At 46.6% G+C, this 16,020-nt stretch overlaps 1 protein-coding gene across 5 annotated transcripts in view; it reads left to right on the forward strand.

The window, feature by feature from the left end:
* Positions 1-16,020, forward strand: part of osbpl10b (oxysterol binding protein-like 10b) — an 84,877-nt gene that overhangs the window by 41,085 nt on the left and 27,772 nt on the right. For all 5 annotated transcript variants that reach the window (XM_023839035.2, XM_023839037.2, XM_023839036.2 and 2 more), the window contains one exon: positions 3,412-3,545. In XM_023839035.2, coding sequence (XP_023694803.1) covers positions 3,412-3,545 — 134 coding nt within the window. The remainder of the gene's footprint in view (positions 1-3,411; positions 3,546-16,020) is intronic.

A 16,020-nucleotide genomic window follows, 5' to 3' on the forward strand; every position in this document is an offset into this window, starting at 1 on the left:
CTTTAGTCTCAAACAAAGGTGACTGATGTAATTATACGAAATGGAAGAGACAGCCTCGCCGTATCTTTTACCGCTGATTCACCCCGCGGCCGATCCAAGCACATGGATTGGCCAGAACGGAAACTAGCCGACGGCCACTTCACATAAAAACAGAAACGGCCTTATAGAAAGCTTGTGGTGTCTGACCGTGGCCATTCTGACACTGTGGTGCTTAGGTTTGGTACATTAGCACTAGATTAAATTTTGCCAGCTCTTGCATTTTGGATATCCAGTTTAACAAGAAGGGTTGGAACAATTTGCCTCGTTTGCAGTATTCATGCACTTTCATGTGTCCTTAATCCGTTGGCCATGGTGATTCTCCTCGCCCTTGGAGAATGAGTTTACAGGCAGTGTTATTGAGCCCCTGTGTTCAGGGGAAGCAGCTCTTAGACGTGGATGTTTTCTACCAGGCTGAATTCATTGATGAGATTCTTGCCAAGACCCCAGGATAGTCCCTGGATATGGATCCTCCCCTTGTCTATCCAACTATCAAGTATCAAAGATGAAGCAACGCAGAGGAGGAGAGATTTACTTGTTTGGCTGTGAGCCCCTTCAGCATCTCAGATCCAACACTGCCATGACTGGCTCCCGTCCGCGTTGTCTGCCGAATGGAGGCAGATGTTGCGCCAGGTACAGACCCAGTCCTTACCCAGAATTCCCCTGGATCTATGGGGGAACAGCACTTCTTAACCCAAATTCTGCAGACCACTGCACCTGCAAATCTGAAGGTCTGCAGTGCACAAAGGCCTTCAGGAATGTCAGATAACTCTGGTCTTCAGTAAAAGGTTAACATGTCTCCTAGATCATTGGTATGAATCCTACGCCTCGATGGACCACTGGTAGTGCTGATTTTCTTTCCTCTGCATCTGTTCCTATTCACTTTTGTGAAGCTCTTATTAGGACAAGCTCACATGGTACTACTTTATGTGAAAATCAGTTGCTAACCCCAAGATGTAGAATCATAGTACATAGTACTCTCTAATTGTCTTAGAGGTGAATGAGACTTTGTTATTGAGGGGGCAGAGGTGTAATGTGCCTTTAATTGGGTTGTAAAATTTCATTGCATTCTGATTGGTTAAGGCCGATTCACTATGTGTTTGCGCATGTTGGGTTCCTAAGGGGGTGTCAGAACCAGAGGGATGTCAGGCAAGCAGATGTTCATCAAAACGTCCTTTGCAGTTGGGACTGCCTGGATGTTTTATTTAGCAATAATACTTAAATTATCGGCGTTTTATTTTGATTCAAACCTGTAACCCCTCTGGTTCTTTATGCATAAACCTACAACCCGGCTGCACATTTGCATGCGGGACCTGCTTGATGGAAGTCTAGTCTGGCCCATTGCCTTTAAGGCACTTGTAGTGCTGCTTCTGTTGAGCGAGCATTTGGATGCCTTACCCAGACGACCCGGCAAAGGCCAGACACGACGAGTTGACCCAGGCATGACAAGTTGAGCACCATTGTGAGACTGATGCGCAAGATCAGTGTGAGAGCCAGCCTCTACTGCTATGCTATGCTTCTAGCCATACACAGGTGTACACACCCACACGCGCACGCGCATGTGTGCTAATGTAACATGAAACTTATCAGGATTTTTTTTCCTTTATTGTTGGTCTTTATAATGTATATTGCCAACTCTTAGTCTTGTCCTTGGACTATGTGTCTAATGAATATTTTGACTCAGTCTTTGCCCTTTCTCTACTCACCGTGACTCTGTGTTTTTCCTGTTTGTTTTATTTTTAACAGGAAAATGTGTTTGAGGATCATTGCTTATGTCCCTATGTCACCCCCCCCCCCGAACAAGATCTCATATTTTATGGACAAAACCCTCACTCACACATGGCTGGCTGACTGCGTTTCTGCCTGCTGAGGTCCAAGCTGACGACTACATTCCTGTAATGGCTTTTGTCTCAGGATTCGTCAGCGGGCTTAATGAACATTTAGGGTTTCGTAGACCGCGAGCCATACACAGGTCAACACTGACCAAAATCAGCTGCATCTTTTTGTACTATAGTGACCTTCGATAGACCAATATGAGCATCTTCCAGGTTTTTTTTATATATGTCGCTTCAATGCCATGTATTTATAAAAAAATTCTTATTCTGGAAAAAAGCCAGCGTGAAGCTCTATCTTGGGCTTGGTTGAGGTCTGCATCTGATGTCACTGTGGTGTCCTATCATAGTTTTCTCTACACGGAAAAATGCTGCAGTAAAGTACTATAAGACAAGACACCTTTACTGTCAATGCAAAATCATGGAATTCTGTATGGCAATGCTCATGTAGCAGAGCAGTAATGTGGGTGAAACACTCTGCAGAGCGGAGATAATGATCAAAAAGGCACAGTGGCTGGGAGCATATAAATAAAATGAATAAATAATAGTGAGTAGAATGAGTGTATTAAAGTAAATTAAAATTATGACTTGATTAAAATTGTGACTTAATATCAGCAATATTCAGTATGTAGCAGCAATATATAGGATATATGCAGCAATGGGCAAGTTTACTATAGCGGGGGCAATGGGTAACGGGGCGATGGGGCGATGGGTAACGGGGCAATGGGTAACGGGGCGATGGGTAACGGGGCGATGGGTAACGGGGCGATGGGTAACGGGGCGATGGGTAGGATGACTAGCGGGGGCAATGGGTAACGGGGCGATGGGTAGGATGACTAGCGGGGGTGACAGACGGGGTAATGGGCGCAGATGACTGTAATGGGGTGATGACTATATGACTGTAGCGGTGATGGGTAGGATGACTAGCAGGGGTGACGGCTGTAGTGGTGACAGGTAGGATGACTGTAGCCAGGGGGTGATGGCTGTAGTGGTGACGGGAAGGATGACTGTACCGGGGGGGGGGGGGGGGGTGATTAATGTAGTGATGATGGGCAGGATGGCTGTAGCTGGGGGGTGACGGCTGTAGTGGTAACGGGCAGGATGACTGTAGCGGGGGGGGGGAGTGTAGCGGTAACAGGAAGGATGACTGTAGAAGGGGGTGATGGATGTAATGGTGACAGGTAGGATGACTGTAGCGGGGGGGGGGGTGTAGCGGTGATGGGAAGGATGACTGTAGCAGGGGGTGATGGCTGTAGTGGTAACGGGCAGGATGACTATAGCGGGGGGGGGGGGGGGTGATGGCTGTAGTGGTGACGGGTAGGATGGCTATAGCGGGCGGGTGGGGGGGGTGATGGCTGTGGCGGTGACAGGAAGGATGAGTGTAGCGGGGGCGACGGGATGGATAATTTGGAACTATTACAATAACAGCTAGATGCCCTCAGAAGGTGGTGCCGTCTCATTCTTTTGGGTCTGTTTCCCGCGCCTCTGTATAGGAGGCCAGCCTGACTGTTTCTGACCCTGCCCCCCCCCCCCCCCCTTCTAGACGGTGTGCCCGGGTGGCTCGGTCCAAAGTCGCCGTCAGCAGAGGAGCAAAAGAACGACACCCGCACCCCGGTCAGCTGGTCTGCTGAGCTGTCCCCCGCTCTCAGAGGCAAAGGGCTGCCCCAGGACTCAGAGGTAAGGCCGTTTCCTGTTCCCAGAGTAGAGCATTGTGGGAAGGTGGTTATCATATGAAAACCTGCATTTTGTTATGGTGAGTTTGTGTATATACTGCAGGCATAATGATTGGTTATTGCTTTTGCTAGTGGTTTGTGACTGTGTCCCCCTGGCTGTTTCAGTGGCTTTCAGCATTATTGTCTTGCAGATGCTCTGGGGATAAGGTAATAGACACCTACGGTATTTCTTCCTGAATAAGATTTGTAGTTTTTTTGATTTTCTAGTTTGTCTGATTTATATCACAATTCTTCACAGTCTCCTATGGGTGGTTGTGATAGGATCACTATCCTTACAGCTTTAGGACTGACTCTACCCTGGCCACTGGAACTCTACCCTGGCCACTTCTGTAAAGCAGCACTCTGCAAGTCCTCACAGGAGATGCCGATGATGCTGTGGCTGAATTATCCCAGGGCAGCGCCCCTAGTGGCCACTGCAGGCAGAACATCCACGTTAAAAATCTGTGATTATTTCTGTTAGTTGCAGATGAAAATTTGTTTGAATAGAAAAAGAAATGTTACTGTGGCGCGATCCTTGAGAACAGACATGCCAATGCATTTTAACCACTTGGTTGTACCAATTTAATAGGGGTTAAAAGTCACAAGGTGCATGGTTTTCTTGGGTTTCCTTCAAACCCACAGAGGACTGAGTGATGAATGAGTGACTGATACGCATCTCCGGAAAGGATCCCGTCTCGCCCAGTCAATTACAGGCTAAACGAATTTACTGTAAACCTGAAGCGAAACCTTCAGCGATCAATAGCAAATGCAGTCGTTTGCATTTCCCTGTGTTGATATTTTGCTGAGCGGCCTGTGAAATTAAGCAGCGCTGCCTGTAATTATATTGAGTGTAATTAGACTGCAGTGCATGACTGTACTCCAGTGTGTAGCAGTGAAGCTATGTTGCAAGGTGGCGAGGGCATAGATACAGTGACCTTCTTGTGACCAGAAGACGTTGGATTGCAGTTTGGGCAAAACAGGCATGAGACTGATTGCAGGATAGCTGCATGTATTGCTGTCCTCAAACAACTGCTGCCTTCTTTAAAAAAAAATAAAAAATCCTTTCTGCGTCTGTAAAACGCTTCACTAGCGACTGAAGGCTCTTCAGCGAATATGTGTGACGCGCAGCACCTGCTCTCCTCAGCCGGGTGCCGGTAATTAGCCTGCATGCTAGTTTGGCTTTATCTTAGTGCTTATAGTCACTATAAGGTGCTCATTCCCGTTACCTCCTCCTCTGTGCTTAACAGCAGATAACAAATGGAACACTTGAGGTATTCTCTGAATTTATTAATACACCGTTCTCATCTTCATAATCACTGTCTTCGGGGGGGGGGGGGTGGGGGGTACACAGGCTTTGGACTGGGGACCTCGGACGAGTTCAGTAGCCTCTTCCTTATTTTAGATTAGTGTCAGACTAAGACTGCTAATGAAATTCCTTCCTGTGGGTGGCGCCATCTTTAACCCATGAGCAAGTCTGCCTTGCTACAGGGTGCACTTTCTTTTTTTGGAGAGACCGCTCTGCGATGGAGTGGAGATGCCGGGCTTGGTCCCCAGCCTGGGCGGCGGGCGTGTCGTTGGCAGAGACCCTGGAGATCCAGGTCTTTAAAAAGCCCCCATTGTGGCGCAGTTCCCAGGTCTGAGAGGAGGGGACCTGGTTTCCATGGCGACGTCTTCTGTGTTGCCGTCTGACTCCGGTATTCAAAGGCGAGTCGAGTTGGCTGGCGGGATGAGTTCCCAGTTTGGTCATCCTCAATTTAAACCAGTAGTGGTGGTAACCCCATCCCCCGACTGGTCCTTGTGGTTTCAGAGTGTGGTTTCTCTATCCTTCAGTTAGTCTGGACCATTACCGCTCGTTCCCACCAGGAGATGAGGGGCACGCTTCAGTGTGATTAGGACTTCAGGGAAGCCGCTGCTTGGTCTTCACTCTGACGCGGTCGCCTGCAGAAGCTCTGATGCCATTTCACCACGAGCCTTGGGACACGTTGCAGGGACAGAGACGCTTTGCGTTCACGTTTTTCCTTAAAGGCCATTTTGCTGTGTCAGAGGAGGCTGGGTTGTGCTTCCACCGAAGCTGACGTCTTCGGGCATTCAGACCTGATGGAGCTCTCTCTAGCCCGCTGCCATATTCTGGTAGTTTCCGCAAAACTGACCCCAGCTTTCATGAAGAGCTGAGACGTCTCTCCTGTGTAATGAATTGCGCCCCCTACTGCCTGCCTCCTGTTATCGCAGCCCCCCCTTAAAGGCTCCATAGAGCACATTAAATTCTGCTGTCGGAGCGAGCAGCAGTGAAGGTAATGGTGGCTGATGTCTAAGTGCAATGGGGGGTTTGGGGGGGGGGGCATAGAGGATACTGAGCACTGAGTCCTGGCCAGACAGCACAGCACTGCTGTGAGGTTTTTAGCACCTGCTTGTCTCTCTGCTTAGTATAATGCAGTACCATAGTATGGAGCAGTACCCCTTAGTATTAAGAGAGAGTAACCGAGCAGCATGACGTTAAAAGCTCCTGACTTGGATATGGCAGGTGAAAACCTCATCCTGTTACTAAATAACCTGTTTCTGACATCGAATCTGTGCTTCTGTGAGCCAAATTGCAGAGAACTGAAAGTAGATAGATGTGTTTAATAAGACTGGTGTAAATGGGGAGGGATATGGGGGCTCACCAGCCCCCTCAGTGTATTTGTGGTACAAAGAGGGTTGGGGGGGGGCTCTTCAGTTCTGGCCTGTGAGATTCCCATCTCTGTGAAGTCGGCAGCATAACCTCGGGACGCATGTGGACCCCTGCGACTGGAACAGGGGGGGTGTGGAGCCCTGCTGACTCGCCACCCGCTTTATATTCCTTCTGCGTCCCCCCAGCCTCCCTGGGCCCCCACCCCAAGAAACATTATGTCCTCTTTGCAGAATAAAAATTGTATGCTTTGTGTACAAACAGCCATCATTGAATTATTGATGTACTTTTCCATTTATATGCCAGAGTCTTTGTGCTGGAAAGAGGAAATTCTGCATTAAGTGACATTTTCAAGTCACTGCAGATGCTGGGAGAAGGAAGGTTGGTGTCATGTGGTGATTGGTAGCAGCAGGATGAAGATCACAGAAGTATTTTTTAATCTATTTATCTTTTAATTTTTCCGGTGTGTGTCTGTTGTGGCTTAAAACTCACAGAATATACAGCGAGCCACCTACTGGGTGCTAAAAATGGCGGAGGATTCTGGTCAGATAAGAGCAGATCAGAACTGGCTGATATGATTGGTAGTGACCCTACACCGCCCAACCGACAGCAACTTCAGAACAGGGACTGGGTCTGATTCACATCCGCATGGAGAGGAACGCTTGGTAAGACTGAAGAAAAAATGGCCAAACCAATGTAGGGAGAAATGTCTGTTTTGGTGTGATAGACTTTCCTGTTTTTAGAAGGAGCACAAGGGAGAGACTGCGCCTGGTGAGCTAAATATGACAAGGTAAACGGTGTTAACTTGCATGCCGTTGAGAACCTGCTGATAGATGTGAAGTTAGCCGTCCACAAGAGATGACCAAGAACCTTGAACCTGGAGTAAAATGTATACCAAGCATGTGCTCTGGGCTGGAATTTTTCCACAGAGAATTGCTCAAATTTCTTCCAAAAGTGTTTTAACCAAATGTTAAATTTGGGGTTCAGTGTTTCTCATTTAAGGATTATCACAAATTCATTTTCCAAATCCATAGGTCAGAAGCTGACTACTTCATAGTAGGCTTTTAAATTGCGTAATGGTTAAATAAAAATCTCTGAAAAATTAAACTTGCTCTTAAATGTGTTGAAATATTATCCAGCCCTCATTAATTTCAAGGATTAGGGACACCCTTTGCCTTCTAAACACCTTTAGTAAGTCTAGGCCTGGGAGTATGGAGTATAATATGGGACCGTTTTGAGGGGTAGTGTGTGACCCCATGGCTTAGAACTCTGTGGCTGTGTCCTGGAGGTTGTTGGTTTGAATCTCCAAAGTCTGTCCTGAAGAACTTCTCTTTCAGGTTTAATGATGTCTAGATCTGGTGAATGGGGATGTTCAACTTCATCCTGGTGTCCATGAAGCTGAATTTATTTAACAGTGTCTGTGGTGAATTATTATGTTGAAATACGGGAACTTCTTAAGTTGTTTGCGTCACAGATTGCACTTAAGTGCTCATTTATAAAATATAAAATGACCATTTATTCTTCGGTTATTATTTGACCATGCAGAGTAATCGGATCTAATGACCCTCATGTAGTGGGGACCAGTACCAGTACCAATCACCACCATTTTTAACTGTTGCCTTTCTTCAAACGTTAACCCATAATTCAAAAGATGGCCCTTAAGAGCAAATGACTTTTGCTCTTTTTTTTCAGGGCTCCAGCTCATATGCATTTTCCTCGAATGACATCACTGCCTTAAATCACAGCTTTGTGCAGCTGAAATTGCACAGGTTTTCACTGAGACGCTACACAGAGGTGGTGATTTTTTAAGCTGTACTTCTGTGACGTTAGCATCTTATTAAATGGCTGCCACTTAAGCATTCAATATAGTATGACACAGAGACAGCTACTTAGATGAAATTGTGACCTAGTTACTTCAATGTCAAAGTCCTTTACCACATTGTGTTTCGGTTATTTTGTTACCCCATTCCCATATTTTCATAATTGCAATGTAACTTCTGTTTGTGAATGTTTATTGCTACAAAAACGGTTAGTCTGAGCCAACACAATTAGCTTTTTTATATTGCAACATTATTACTCTCCTTGGCCAACACAATTAGCATTTGAGGTTGCATTTGAGGGCCTCACGCCTCTGGAACTGGGGTTTGAGTCTCTGCCATGGCTCCACGCGTGTCGAGTTTGCATGTTCTCCTCCAGGTACTCCGGTTCCCCCGCCCCGTGCAAAAACACACTAGTGAATGCCACATTGGAGTTAGCAAATTCCCCGTAGGTGTGAACGTGTGTGTGATCGGTGTGTGCCCTGCTATGGGGTGCCGCCCCAAACTGGGTTATTCCCTGACTTGCACCCTTATCTCCCGGAATGGGCTCCGGCCCCCGCAACCCTGCATAGAACAAGCGGGTATGGAAAATGGATAGAGGGATATTACAGTGTAATTGCTAGCCTTGGCAAACGCAATTAGCATTCAAATAGTACAGTAATGCCGTTACCATCAAACCCAATTAGTGTCTGAATATTAGTTATTTTCTAACAGCGGCAGCAAGTCTGTGTTAATGAGGAGGAGTGGCAATTTATCTTGCTTTTCTTTGCCTTTTCCAGAACAGGTCCTCTTTTATTAAGTGGAAACACTTTAACATGTTTCCTTTGAGACAGAGAAGCCGGAAATCGTACTGGAATACCGTGCCAGACTCATTTTTGTTAAGCTCATTAGTTATTGGGTTTGTGCATTTTTTTTTTCCATGTTGAATCTGATCTTCAGTTGTCGTGCTGTCATCTCCTCAGCTCCCTGCTAGCCTCTAAGTATAACCCCGTCTTAAGGAGGCTCATGACCCAAAGTATAACCCCGTCTTAAGGAGGCTCATGACCCAAATGCACCTTGTGTCTGCTCTCTGTATCCATAACAATGCTGTAATACGCTGGTTGCTCCTCATCTCCAGTCTTAACAGTAGATGTTTCCAGTGGAGGTGTAACGATGCATCGATTTGTATCGACGTATCAATTCAATGGCAAACGATCCGATGCATCGACGTGACCGCATAAATGTCGATGCAAGCGTTCTACACCAGGGGTGCCCAATACGTCGATCGCGATCTACTGGTCGATCGCAAAGGTAGTGTGGGTAGATCGCATGGCATAAAAAACAGAGGATGGATGACGCGTTCAACCGCACCAGCTGCTGCAGATCTCTAGCAAGCTAACGAATCGCCTCCAATTAGCCTCCAATTTATTTCTACTAAACTTAAGAAAGGGTATAAAAATTAATGGGGGAGCTGGACCAAGTAAGAAGCCAAAAACCTACCACTTCCATACGGAATGGGAGGAGGACTGTTTTCACAATGTCATATTAGAAGTGCGTTTGCCTCATCTGTCAGTCTGCCATTGCTATTCCGAAGAAGGGAAATGTGGAGCGGCATTTTCGGACTGTTCATCAAAAGTACGACATTAACTTCCCTCCGAAAAGCGAGCTGAGAAACAGAAAGGTGAAGGAACTAAAATCCCAGTTCAATTCAAAAATACTTTATTTATCCCAAAGGGAAATTAATAATAATAGTAATAATAATATTAAATAATACTCAATATTTTCATGCATAAATTTTTATAGTAGGTAGATCATTTTGACTTGGTCATTTATAAGTAGCTCGTAAGCTAGCGTACCTTCAGAGCGGTGTTTAGTACGGCAGGTGACCCAGGACGCTACGCTCAGAGCACAGAATCTCCTGAACACGCTGACCATTTAATTTTTCTTAAAATAACCTCTCAAAGAAGATTACTGACATACTTGTCTCACCGCAGAAGTCAGTCATGTTAATCTTCCTCATTCTCATGTCTGTCCATACAATGTTTTTTATTTTTACCTTGTTGTACTTTATTTTGCTTGATTTATGGGACATACTTGACTACACTAGATTTTGTTTACAGTTCCTAATAAAATATGATAAAATGGTAAAAATGATATTTGCCTTTTTTAATTCATTGAAATGTAAAGGATTTTGTGAAATTTCATCATTTCGACTACTAACCCCAGTATCGAACTGAATCGAATCGTATAGTATCGTATCGTGGGAATTTCTGAGGTATCAAAAAAAATCGAACCGTTGGCTTAAGGGATCGATATTGTATCGTATCGCGAGGAAAGCTGTGATTTACACCCCTAGTTTCAAGACTAAGTTGTTTATTGTCTGTTTTAAATTTCTCTTTTATCATAGTTTCATAAGTATGAGCCATTAGGGCAATATTCCAAAAATCTGGAACTTTGTTTTGAGTTTGACAAACTGGTTCTTTTAGCGGTGCTGTATTGGTGCCAATTAAATATTGTCAAGTGGTGAAAGACTCAGTTTTTTATATATGTGAGGTCACTCTTGATATAATCCCTTCCTTGTGTGCAGACTGATATTTTCTCCTCGATATAAGTACAATACAGTAAGTCAATGAAAAAAGAAAGTCGGCAATCAAAATGAATGTTGTCATGTGGATTTCACTTCACCTCCAAATTTTGAAGCCTTTCAGGACTACAACCCAATAGCGACTCTGCCCTGGCTGCGTGGTCCCTGTGTGTTTGAATCCACCCTGTCCAAGGCTGTGGTTAAGGGACATTGTCCTGCTGGCCCCACTGACTGCTGCAGTGTTGTTCCTATAGAGCCTCTGGCGTTACCATCATGCCCTGCTGGTATCCTGAGTAGCTTTCAGGGGCATGTTTCTGATTGATGGCAGCAGTACAAGCTAGAATCTGTGAATCGGTCAGGTAGCGCTTTTCAGTTGCTATCACAGATCTCGTCCCTCCTCCTGTCTGAAAGTGTGGGATTGAGCATCTGACTGGAAAAGAGATTTGAGGTGTTATTCTCAGTGAGTTTTTTTTTTGTGAGTGTCTCTTGCGTTGTCGCTGCAGATCGCCCGGTCTGTTATAACTATTTTTACCCACGAATAATAAGCAGAGATGGATATGGCGCTGGTGCTGAGAACGGCTTTTCACGTGTGCTGTGTTCAGCTGCAGTTGGCATGGAGACAACCCACGTGTGGGTGAACGTACTGCAGAGTGATGCGAACAGCCTGACTGGAATTGCCTTGTTGGGTGCTTCACCCTGGACTGATTTAGGGGCGTGGACTCATGTCTAAGGCATCTAACTCCAGGCACCTGAGCGACCTGGGATTCTTTGAAATGGTTGGGGTTCAGTCATACTGTGCTTAGAACTGATTTAGATGAATGCCTGACCATGCAGTTCCTTATTTGACCAATAGAGGGAGGTATATCTCCATTGACCAGCCAACTTGTGACTGATTTGTAGCATGATGTCACATGTTGGAGGATGGGTGGGCAGAGCTACAAATGTAAGCCCCATTTTGTCCTATAGTGAATTATGTTCTCAAATGATGACACATTACTTACTTAAAAAATGGTGGAATTATGTGCATGATTTAAGCAGAGTCGCATGGCTCACTGTCTAACACTAACCCTGTCCCTTGAGTTGGAGGATCTGTGATTGGTTTGGGTTTGCATTTAAATCTAGCCTCTCCCTCATTGTCTCAGCTTCTCCTTCCTTCACGGACATCCTGGCAGGTTATAAATCAGCCCGAGAGGAATGAAAGGATTTGAAGGCTACAGCTTGTCGACCCTATCTCCTCCAGATGTTTGACAGCTGGACTGTTAGCATGGAACCCAATTCAGGTCATGGCTGTGTTAGTCTCCTGGGGTGTCTGTGCTGAGTGGAAGCCCCAGCAGGGCTGTCTGGTGTCCTGGTACCTGGCACAAGAGTACTTTTGTTCTTTAATCAATTTCAGTCTTTTCCCCTGCTAAACTGAGTTTGAGTTGATTTTCAGATGATGCCTTTATCAACATTGAGTATCTAACAAAAACATCATATTGTGATTTGAAACAAATGCACCACAGACAGGTATGAGCAGTAATTGATTGTATTGCCTGTGTTTTTTGTTTTGTTTGTTTTTCCATGGATTCAAAGGATGCTAAGCAGACATACAGGTGCTCAGTGTTTGCTGTTGATGCCGAAACAAAGGACACTGTGGGATTCAGAGGTACGAATTCAGAGCTGTGAGCCTCTGATTCTTCAGCATGAGTGCGTTGGTAGTTCTGGGTAAAGGTAGCGGGCGTGTAGGTGTGCACGGCACTCTGGGTAAAGGTAGCGGGAGTGTAGGTGTGCACGGCGCTCTGGGTAAAGGTAGCGGGTGTGTAGGTGTGCACGGCGCTCTGGGTAAAGGAAGCGGGTGTGTAGGTGTGCACGGCGCTCTGGGTTAAGTTAGCGGGGGTGTAGGTGCGCACGGCGCTCTGGGTAAAGGCGGGTGTGTAGGTGTGCACGGCGCTCTGGGTAAAGGTAGCGGGCGTGTAGGTGCGTGCGGCACTCTGGGTAAAGGTAGCGGGCGTGTAGGTGCGTGCGGCACTCTGGGTAAAGGTAGCGGGCGTGTAGGTGCGTGCGGCACTCTGGGTAAAGGTAGCGGGCGTGTAGGTGCGTGCGGCACTCTGGGTAAAGGTAGCGGGCGTGTAGGTGCGTGCGGCACTCTGGGTAAAGGTAGCGGGCGTGTAGGTGTGCACGGCGCTCTGGGTAAAGGTAGCGGGCGTGTAGGTGCGTGCGGCACTCTGGGTAAAGGTAGCGGGCGTGTAGGTGCGTGCGGCACTCTGGGTAAAGGTAGCGGGCGTGTAGGTGCGTGCGGCACTCTGGGTAAAGGTAGCGGGCGTGTAGGTGCGCGCGGCGCTCTGGGTAAAGGTAGCGGGCGTGTAGGTGTGCGCGGTGCTCTGGGTAAAGGTAGCGGGCGTGTAGGTGCGCACGGCGCTCTGGTTAAAGGTAGCGGGCGTGTAGGTGCGCGCGGCGCTCTGGGTAAAGGTAGCGGGCGTGTAGGTGCGCACGGCGCTCTGGGTAAAGGTAGCGGGCGTGTAGGTGCGCGCGGCGCTCTGGGTAAAGGTAGCGGGCGTGTAGGTGCGCACGGCGCTCTGGGTAAAGGTAGCGGGCGTGTAGGTGCGCGCGGCGCTCTGGGTAAAGGTAGCGGGCGTGTAGGTGTGCACGGCGCTCTGGGTAAAGGTAGCGGGAGTGTAGGTGTGCACGGCGCTCTGGGTAAAGGTAGCGGGTGTGTAGGTGTGCACGGCGCTCTGGGTAAAGGTAGCGGGGGTGTAGGTGTGCACGGCACTCTGGGTAAAGGTAGCGGGTGTGTAGGTGTGCACGGCGCTCTGGGTTAAGTTAGCGGGGGTGTAGGTGTGCACGGCGCTCTGGGTTAAGTTAGCGGGCGTGTAGGTGTGTGCGGCGCTCTGAGTAAAGGTAGTGATGGAGAGTAGTCAGTCCCTTCGTTATCTGATAGGATAATCCTGCCCACAGTGGGCTTTCAAACCATTTCTGCTCTCCGCAGATAAAGGTACCTGTCTGTTAGGGTGGTCTACTGCTATGCAGGTGTTTCTTCAGATTGTGACCAGTCGTCATCTCCAGATTTGCACGCCCCCTGTCTTAAATGCCAGTTGGACTCCCTTTGTTTTCCTGACCGGGCGTTTCTCACATGATGTGATACTACTTTGGAGGTGTTTGTGAGCTCTCTGCATAACGTTACCCTGGCAACCACGAGGGCATGGAGCCTAGTCAATATATTCTAGAAATACACTCACCTAAAGGATTATTAGGAACACCATACTAATACGGTGTTTGACCCCCTTTCGCCTTCAGAACTGCCTTAATTCTACTTGGCATTGATTCAACAAGGTGCTGAAAGCATTCTTTAGAAATGTTGGCCCATATTGATAGGATAGCATCTTGCAGTTGATGGAGATTTGTGGGATGCACATCCAGGGCATGAAGCTCCCGTTCCACCACATCCCAAAGATGCTCTATTGGGTTGAGATCTGGTGACTGTGGGGGGCATTTTAGTACAGTGAACTCATTGTCATGTTCAAGAAACCAATTTGAAATGATTCGAGCTTTGTGACATGGTGCATTATCCTGCTGGAAGTAACCATCAGAGGATGGGTACATGGTGGTCATAAAGGGATGGACATGGTCAGAAACAATGCTCAGGTAGGCCATGGCATTTAAACGATGCCCAATTGGCACTAAGGGGCCTAAAGTGTGCCAAGAAAACATCCCCCACACCATTACACCACCACCACCAGCCTGCACAGTGGTAACAAGGCATGATGGATCCATGTTCTCATTCTGTTTACGCCAAATTCTGACTCTACCATTTGAATGTCTCAACAGAAATCGAGACTCATTAGACCAGGCAACATTTTTCCAGTCTTCAACTGTCCAATTTTGGTGAGCTCATGCAAATTGTAGCCTCTTTTTCCTATTTGTAGTGGAGATGAGTGGTACCCGGTGGGGTCTTCTGCTGTTGTAGCCCATCCGCCTCAAGGTTGTGCGTGTTGTGGCTTCACAAATGCTTTGCTGCATACCTCGGTTGTAACGAGTGGTTATTTCAGTCAAAGTTGCTCTTCTATCAGCTTGAATCAGTCGGCCCATTCTCCTCTGACCTCTAGCATCAACAAGGCATTTTCGCCCACAGGACTGCCGCATACTGGATGTTTTTCCCTTTGCACACCATTCTTTGTAAACCCTAGAAATGGTTGTGCGTGAAAATCCCAGTAACTGAGCAGATTGTGAAATACTCAGACCGGCCCGTCTGGCATCAACAACCATGCCACGCTCAAAATTGCTTAAATCACCTTTCTTTCCCATTCGGACATTCAGTTTGGAGTTCAGGAGATTGTCTTGACCAGGACCACACCCCTAAATGCATTGAAGCAACTGCCATGTGATTGGTTGATTAGATAATTGCATTAATGAGAAATTGAACAGGTGTTCCTAATAATCCTTTAGGTGAGTGTATGTTGAAAAATGTTGTCTTTTACAGTTTTTCACCTCTTCTGCACTACTATCCCAATTGTTTGGATTTAGGTACTTTTGTCAAGGGAGCAGCATCAGTGCACCTCCTGGAATTGTGCAGTAAATCTTCTCAACCTCTATACATTCATGCACAAAGCTGCCCTGCTGCCCCCCCACCCCCTGTTCCTCCTCTCCCTGGTCCCCTGAGCCCCGAGGACCCCATGCTATTTCACTCCCTGACGGTGACGACCCCCCCCCCCCCACTCGTCTCTGATCTTGTCAACTTGGTATCTGTACTAACGACTATTTTTCTACCTATTAATCTATCTACTTTTTTTACTGATCGGTCGATTAATCTCCAGAAAAGTATATTGACCATTAAATTTTTTTTTGAGAAGAACAAGCTGTATGTCATTGCAGGACTTTAGATGATGGACGCTGACTTTTCAGCGCTATACGGACATTATTTTTGCCCACAATTCGATAAGCAGATTAGTATAAGTTCAGCATATCCTTATGTTTATTAAATTTGGTTAGTGGACCATGCCACATGTAACTGTTTTGGTATAACAGGGAAGAGAGAAGCACTGAAGTCGTGGTGAAGACAGGGGCAGCTCAGTAACTGCAACATCTTCTAAAAGAGGAGATATTGTGGTTAAATTAGGTAAAAAGACGGTGATGGTGTGGCGGTGCTACTGTAAAAGTCCGACACTTTGGTGGTAAATATGGTTTGCATTTTTATTTCAGTTTTTCATTAACTTACTGTCCGTTTTCCTTTCAGTTTTATTTTACAGTAACAACACTGGTCCCAACAAGCCCAATACGCACAAACACACGCACACACTGGCACCACCAATCAAGGCAGAATAAGCCCAGATTTTAGGCTATACATTTTCTCAAACACTTATTCGATGGAAATTCTAAGGTAACAGGCAGACAACTTCATGGCTTAATAATGAGCTACAAG

This window comes from Paramormyrops kingsleyae, chromosome 9 (assembly GCF_048594095.1).
Source record: "Paramormyrops kingsleyae isolate MSU_618 chromosome 9, PKINGS_0.4, whole genome shotgun sequence".
NCBI classification, from domain to species: Eukaryota; Metazoa; Chordata; class Actinopteri; order Osteoglossiformes; family Mormyridae; genus Paramormyrops; species Paramormyrops kingsleyae.